This window comes from Bidens hawaiensis, unplaced genomic scaffold, assembly GCF_021521415.1.
Source record: "Bidens hawaiensis isolate Kalapana, Puna unplaced genomic scaffold, B.hawaiensis_p1.1 tig00061358_1, whole genome shotgun sequence".
Lineage (NCBI taxonomy): Eukaryota > Viridiplantae > Streptophyta > Magnoliopsida > Asterales > Asteraceae > Bidens > Bidens hawaiensis.
The window spans coordinates 37,974-46,392 of NW_027501042.1; the positions used below are offsets into that span (position 1 = coordinate 37,974).

Genomic DNA, 8,419 nt, shown 5'->3' on the forward strand with positions numbered 1-8,419 from the left:
AGAACTTACCAGAATGGGTGCGGTCGATGACACTGCAAGAGAGGAGGCTAGCTGAGGTGTTTGATGCAGAGCTGATGAGGTGTCAGACAAATCAAGAGGAGATGGAACAGATGTTCCATATTGCTATGGATTGTGTGGCGGAGGCGTCCGATGCGCGGCCTAGTATGCATCAAGTGGTGAATATGTTGGAAGGCGTGGGACTGATAGATCTGAATCCGCAAACGGGCCAGGTTAAGATGTGAACAGATGATATCTTGAATGTGCAGATGACAAATATGAACAATTATTGTTTTCTTTTGGTTTGTATCCCGTGACGTACGTACAACAAGGAACATAAATAACAAACTCCAACAATTAAGGGAAATGACACACAGTTGAAACGAAACGGTACTGTTTTTATCTCACTCTCCCCACATACTCATTTTTCGTTCTTACCCATGGTGAGAGATGCTGTCGAATTTAACTAATCATACATGAAAAAGAGTACACTATTTGTCCAACAACTTAGTTTATTCGATAATTGACAAGGATCTTCGTACAATCATCAAATCAATTATAAAAGCATAACAAGAAACATAGACTTCACATATAGATATCCAGAATGTCTTCAGGTGACAATCAATTTTCTTTTTTCTTTTTCTTTTTCTTTTTTGTTTTTTTTAACTCATATTCAATATGCACCCACACGTCAAGGGGTCGGAGGCTTGACGGAAACAACCTGGAAATCAAGAGGCACCAATTTTTTTGTTTTTTTTTAACTTGTATCCAATATGCACCAATTTTTTACAAGTCACGTATTTTTTATGATTTCGGGTTTAGGGTTTGGGTTTGGGGTACGGGTTTAGGGTTTATTTTATAAAAGATAAAGAAAGTAAACTAAGGATATTATAAATATATATACTATTAAAGTTAAAAAAATATTTACAATATTAATACTAAAAAATAAATTATTAGTAATACGTGATAGTTTTTAATTTGATATATGTAGTGGAGATTATTAAGTGAAAAAAATTGTTGTAGAGACTAATATATATATATATATATATATATATAATGTTAAGAGGTAATAGTGATTAATCTAATAAGTTTAAAGAGGGTGTATAATTAATAAAAATTGTGTTTAAAAAATATTAAGTTAAACAAGTTGTGAAACTGTAAGCCAATCCACTGCATAATAACTTTTTTGAGGTGTATAAGAAGCAGCTAAAATCAGCGAGTATAATTGGTTAGTTTGGAGCCTTGATGATCTGATCAATTTCACAAACCATTAATATTAATTTAATTTCAAGGAAGGATATCATCTCCATGGCAATCGATATCCGAACCCTAAAAGACAGGTATGTATTTTCCGTACATGTACTGTTTCAATCGAGTGTTAAATAATCCATTGTTTCACCATTTACATGCTTTCAATTACGAATTGAATACGAAACCCTAACGAATTGTATGCAGGTATATTGGTTTTTGCAGTGACGTGTCTACTGTACCAAATAAAGCAGTCTTATCAGCTTTCTTCAAGGTTTGCTAATTTCATAATATGATTTTTAACTTGTTAATTGTTTTATATTGTGAAACACTTTAGCTTCAGTTAGTATTGTTATGTTATATAGGCTGAGTTAAAGAAATCAAATAATGAAGAGTCTGCCTTTGTGATATTTCTGGAAGACTTAAAAGGCGTTGATGTTAATCCGCTTTTCAAAGTGCTTGTTCTAATCGACGCTTCGGAGATAGAGTCGGTTGACCTTCTTCAGAAGTCGACTTGCTCGTTAGAAGCCGAATCGGTTTTATTGTTATTGCAGGCCTTAAAGCAAAAGCTACGGGTTGTTGATCTTCAAGACAGAACATTTGGCAAAGACTTTTTATTGTATGTCTTACACTTAAATGCCATATACATTTCTTATTACATTTATTATGGGGAAAGTTAACGTACAAATGAAATTAACGTGCTAAACGTGAGAATCAAGTAGAGTAATTATGTAATTACATCATAGAGTAATTACATAATTACTCTATGATGTAATACCTAATTACTCTACCTGTATATAGAATTACTCTACTTGATTCTCACGTTTAGCACGTTAATTTTATTTGTATTTGATCAAAACCCCTGTTATTATATGCATTATTATTATTTAAATCAGTACGCGAGGATAATATTGTCTATGACTTATTTTTGTTAGGGGGCTCTCGATGGGAGGCTCGACGTGCCAAATTTTAAACTTGAAGTTTTCTCATTTCCGGAAGGCGAATATGATCGGGAAGTTTATGCAAATGCACACTCTCAATTTTGATTTCAGTTCATCGTTATGCGCCTTTGGTAAAGATTGCTTTACCTGCATGCCAAATCTTAAGTGTTTATCTTTATGCGATACAAAAATATCCAATTTATGGACTACAAGGGCATCGCTTGCAAAAATCCCAAATTTAACTGAACTTCGATTTCAAAGCTGTTTATGTTGTGACGACACAAAAGCGTGTCCTAGATCTTCAGGGACAAAGTCAGATGAAAGCACGAGTTATAATCTAGTTCGTGAAACTGTAAGAGAAAGCATGGATTTATTTTCCAATGCGGAAGATGAACTTTTGAATGTGTTTCCTTTCGGTAGTTATACTAATCCGGCTCATGATATGGTGAGTGAATCTGATGAGTCAACGGATAGTGATAGTGAAGTTGACTTTTCAAATACTCGTCGGTGTGTCACCTTGTTGGAAGAATTCGCTTATGGATCTAGTTCTTGGAATGGGTTGCTTGATCTTCCTAATGAGGTAAGTTTGTATTTTTTTTCTAATAATCTTTAGAGAAATTGCACGGATAGTCCTTGTGGTTTGACCATACTGCAAGTTTGGTCTCTGGATTTTATTATTAGCAAAGTTATTTATTTTATAACAATGGTAAAATTGTTTTATAAAATATCAGATTTTTCCTTGGGGATCAGAAGATACAGAAGAATCATGGTCAAATGCATCCATATCAAGACCTACTTCACATATTTCCAAAATAAAACATATTTATCACCCTTCACCAATATGCTTTGAAAAACATTATAGAGACTATTTAATAGCTTCATTTCCCAATCTTAAAACTCTGGATAACCGACCAATCACAAAACCTGACAAAGATCGAGCTACAGTTATCTATTCAGATAACTTTGAATATCTACCATACGGAAGAACAAATAAACAGAGTGTCGCTACGATCCTGCAAAACCGTGAGGTTAAAGGGAAAAAGTCAAATAATTATTATACAAGATCACTTGGTGCTTCAAAAGTTGGTTGTGCAATTTTGCCTTCTTTGCATCCAATTTCTATTTCTGCCAGATCAGTATCAAGTAATGGTGTTAGAAGGTTTCGCCCCCGACAATTTGAGTATCATCCTGCTGATGCAAATCTTATGGCTATTGGGACTTTGGATGGTGAAGTTGTCGTTGTTAATCACGAGAGTGAAAAAATAGTACGCTATATTCCGTCACATGGTGCCATGAATAGTGTTCTTGGATTATGTTGGCTTAAAAAGTATCCCACTAAGGTAAGTCTTTGACATGCTTCAATAGTTTCAGGGGCAATTGTGAAAAAAAATAAATTCTAAGAACTTTGGTGAAATTTGCACATTAGTCTTTCTAAAACTTAAATGATACAGTACTTGGATTTATCATTTCAAAAAAATTCTTTTCTACATGATTAAATCCTTTAACTCTTTCAAATTTAACAAAAAACCTTTTTTATATTTGTATTGTGTATGCATTAAATGTACATTTATTCAGTTTATGCTCTGTAAGCCTGTAAACAAACCAAACAAACACAAATGAAGCATGTTCGTGTTCGTTCATTTAACTTTAACTGAACAAACGTTTGAACACAAACAACTAAACAAGCAAAGTTTTCTTGTTTGTGTTCGTTCGTTAAGAAATCAAGTATGTTTATGTTTGTATTTGTTTATGGTTGTTCGCTCTAATATAAAACTATAAATGAACGGTTCATGGACGTAAATGAACAAACATAATTGAATATAGATGGCGAACATAACTAAGCGAATACCAATTAAAAGTTAACATGAACATAAATATGTTGGGCCTAAAAATTTCATTAAAACTAGACTAAATTGTAAAGAGCCTAAGAAATACAGATGACTACTAAATCAACTTAAAGCAAACGTAAACTAACAAACATAAGTGTATGTAAACAAGTTAAGATGAACAAACATAAATGAATAAGTGAGAAACGTGTTCAAGTTCGTTCTTTTGACTAAATGAATAACAAAACTTGTTCATTTTCGTTCGTTTGTTAAATAAAAGAACATAAATGAACTTCTCGCTGAACGGTTAACGAACAGTTCACTGAGCATTCTGTTCATTTACAGGCTTATTTTTCTGTCATTTGATAATTAAAAATGTTAACAGTTATCTTTCTTTCCAGCTTATTTCAGGTTCAGACAACGGTTTACTAAAATTATATGATATTCAACAAATTCCTTATACAAATAATGACACTTACACAAGTAGCACTTCTGTTTCCTTTGATGAGTTTGACCAGTTGACTTCTGTCCATGTCAACTCATCAGATGAATTGTTTGTTGTCAGCGGGTACTCAGAACATGTTGCTTTATATGACATCAGCACTGGCAAACGAGTGCAGGTGTTCACTAACATGCACCAGGAGCATATTAATGTTGTTAAATTTGCAAACCATTCCCCATCTATGTTTGCCACGTCGTCGTTTGACCATGATGTTAAAATGTGGGATTTAAGACAAAACCCGATTCATCCTTGTTACACGGTTTCTAGTGGTCAAGGAAATGTAATGGTTTGTTTTTCTCCAGATGATCATTATCTTCTTGCATCAGCTGTTGACAATGAGGTAAATTAGATCAGCATTTATATACTGCATATTGTTAAATATGGCTATAAAGATTAATTTTTGGTAATTGTTACAGGTTAAACAACTGTTGGCTGTTGATGGAAGGCTTCATCTGGACTTTGGTATACCTGCAACGGGTTGCTCTCGAAACTACACTCGTTCTTATTACATGAACGGGAGAGATTATATTCTCAGTGGAAGTTGTGATGAACATGTGGTGCGGATTTGTTCTGCTCAAACGGGAAAACGGCTTAGAGATATATCACTAGAGGTAAAATGCTGATGTGGATATAATTATCGTACTCCTAATTATAATTTTATTGATTTGTTAGAAGTTGATAGTTTGACATCTTATTTTTTAGTTTACATGCACATGTCATGTGGTATTTAATACTTGTTTTTTAATATAAGTTTACTTTTCCAAATTTGTACTTAGTCGTTTTTTTTTTACATTTGGCACATCGTATTACGTAGGTGGGTTGATTTAATGAACCTAAACATGACCCGTGTTACCTATTTATCTAAATGAGTCAAGTGAGTTAACGGTTTTAAGTGTGTTGTAATCAAGTTGCAAAGGAATCGTAAGTGGGTTGAATTTATTATAACCTTAATACATATTTTGTTATAATTTTGAATGGTTTACATAGGTATCCCAAACATGACCCGTTTAATTAAACAAGTATTAAAGGTCAATCTGAGCACGACTCGTTTGTTAACGGATTAAACAGGTGAACCTGAGCACGACCAGTTTAAGTAATCGGATTAAATAAGTCAACCATATAAAAAGGGTTTGACATCACATCAGATCACAACCCAAAACCTGATTGTTTTTGTGTTGGGTTTGTGTTAGGAATTGACACCTTAGGTAAAAGCACATAAAATGAGGTCGGTGGCTAGAATCAGTGATAACTTGAAATATGCTATCTATTTTGCGCATTGTTCAAATAAACTTTAGGGACTTTATAGGTAAATAAAATTAAGTTTGATGACTTGAATATACACACAAAACATATGTTGTGTATTTTTTTTTTGTAATAAAACTGAAGTTTGACTACTTAATGAATCAAGGAATTAGCTTTAGGAGTTAAACCTTATTTTCAGTGAAAGCGAGCAGGGTTTTCTCATAAATAACTTTTTATGAAAAACAAACATGTTTTGTGGTTTGTTATTAGTTTTAATGTTTGCTTGGTTGCATGTATGCAGGGAAAAAGTTCCGGGTCCTCAATGTTTGTGCAGTCTTTAAGGGGAGACCCATTTAGAGTGAGTTTTTCTTTTTTCGATTTTGATGTTGATATGTTAGGACGGTATATTCAAATATTATGTTAATTATTTTGAATTGGAAATTTGTGTCTTCTGTTTTCAGGATTTCAACTTGAGTGTATTAGCAGCCTATATATCTCAAAGCTCAAGCCCTGAAATTGTGAAGGTTGACCTTTTTTCTAAACTTATTGTTTTATCTGTTGACACATGTATAAGAGTTTTGACTTGGATAACCGCAGGTCAACATGTTGACATCCAAGGATGCTGATAAAGAATCCTTGAGTGATGAGCATTCCCCCTCAGCACACTGTTTGGGAGGAGCGTGAAATCAAATCGTGTAAATCTGTTGTAGGATTAAATCATATACCGTAAGTATGTGAATGTCATGTTTTGTATGTACAATTACTTAATAATTCGTGTATGTATGTATGTATGCTTTTAAGAAGGTTGTATGTTGCTTAATGTATATCCTTTATGTTATGATGTTTTCGTATCGATAGAGCATAGAGTGATGAAGTTGAGGATGGCAAAAGTAATATAGATTAAAGTTCTTCACATAATTGTTATAGGCATGGTTTAGAAATGTTGGTTTATATGTGGAGGTGCACAGATCAGGTTTTTCTATTACGTGGTTCCGGGTATGGAAATCGGGTATTGACCAACCCAGCCCGGGTATTGTTTCTAAAACTCATATCCTATGTACTGGTTCGGGTCGGAATATAACTGGGTATTTGAGTACCCTATTTTGGGTATTGAAAAAAAGCCTATTATTGTTTTTTTATAGTATTTTTGGAGTATAGATTGGGTTTGTAATAGGATGCACTTTTTGCGGTATTTTCATGTATTTTTTAGGTATTTAAAAAACCTGGTTTTGGTTCGGGTATTAGGAAAACCTGGTTCCGGGTATGGGACCCGTTATGATTTCGGGTATTACCGGGTACAAATAGGGTCAAGTTCTGGATACGGGTTTTGGTACTGAAATGCATACCTTATTCGTACTCTACGAGTTTGGTATGAGCTCGGGTAGTAAAAACCCGGGCATAAAAAATCATGGTTCGTTTTTTTTTCCGATTTCATAATTACCTAGTTGGGGTGCATGTGGGCTTCTTGGGTTATAGGAGTCCTTGGGTTGGCCCTAAAGGGCTCATTTGTGTAGCCTTTTCTACTCTAATTCATTTGGTTCATAGGCCACCAAAGTACAATAATAACCACATAGAGGTTACTTTAAAAGCTCTCTTGTAAAAGTTATCAAAGCAATGCAAAAACATTCATTGTTTACATAATCTTGCATTCTTGTACGGTTTTAAGTGTCGCACATGGATTCATTGGAGTACTAGTAAGTTAAGCACAAATGTAGGTACGAAATACGGGGAAGGAATCGTAGTTAGGCCATCAAGGAGCTAAGTAACTTTGAGACATGTTTAAAGATTTGGCAGTATAAAAACGGGTTAAGGCCTAGAGCTGTTTATAACTGCGCTAGGGACACAAATTGAAGATTTTTTTTCGTAAATTGAAAATGTTGAGATTGGAGTTTGGGGATCTAAGGAGGACTTCAAAACTATATGTATAAGAGCTAAAAACGATGGTAAGAAGTGAGATTACTATGTTACAATTGGAGGTGGAGTGTGAGTAACCAAAGTTTGAGGATGATCCCAAGTTAAATAGTGGATGCCAATCATAAAGATAATAGAGCACACATATATGAGGATAATCACATTACCCTAATCCTTCTTATCCTATTAAGGTTGAGACGTTCCTTAGGATGTCCGTTTAATACACAAGTGCATGCAGGGAAAACTCTAATATGCACGTGCATTTTTTATGTAAGGAAATATATAATACACACGTGTATTGTTTGTTTTTATTTATTTTTATTTTTATTGAAGTGTCATTTGAATAACTAACGTCTACTTATAAACTTGTTTACCATATCAAATTATACTGATTAAAAATATATTCTTTTGTAATAAGAGAGAATTTTTAATATTATGTTTTGTAAGTAGTTAATAACTATTATTTTTATAATTAATCATTCATCTACGTTTCTGAAGAAACACTAATCGACCCGGGCAGATTACGGATAATCTGAGGGTTAAATAGATGTTTCCCACGAGGGGTTAGATCCGGCAAAGATGGTTCTTCTGATAACCTGCAAAACAGACACCGTGAGCTCGTCACTGAGAAGGGGGGGGTACCTCCTTGTGACCACCCTCCGGCGTGAGAATCAGACTAGATTGCTCTTGAATATAAGTGTATATTAAGAGAATGACTAGAGCAGATATCAGGTAATATATCAAGATATGAG

At 34.0% G+C, this 8,419-nt stretch overlaps 1 protein-coding gene across 1 annotated transcript; it reads left to right on the forward strand.

Annotated features, from left to right (window-relative positions):
- Window positions 1-1,113: 1,113 nt before the first annotated feature.
- LOC143603336 (protein DWD HYPERSENSITIVE TO UV-B 1-like) lies at window positions 1,114-6,796 on the forward strand. The gene is made up of 10 exons (XM_077080157.1): window positions 1,114-1,337; window positions 1,453-1,519; window positions 1,611-1,864; window positions 2,181-2,766; window positions 2,918-3,526; window positions 4,414-4,854; window positions 4,931-5,125; window positions 6,058-6,114; window positions 6,218-6,280; window positions 6,354-6,796. Exons 1-10 carry the CDS (start codon window positions 1,306-1,308, stop codon window positions 6,438-6,440), a joined length of 2,391 nt encoding a protein of 796 aa, XP_076936272.1. The 5' UTR covers window positions 1,114-1,305; the 3' UTR covers window positions 6,441-6,796.
- The last annotated feature ends 1,623 nt before the right edge of the window (window positions 6,797-8,419 follow it).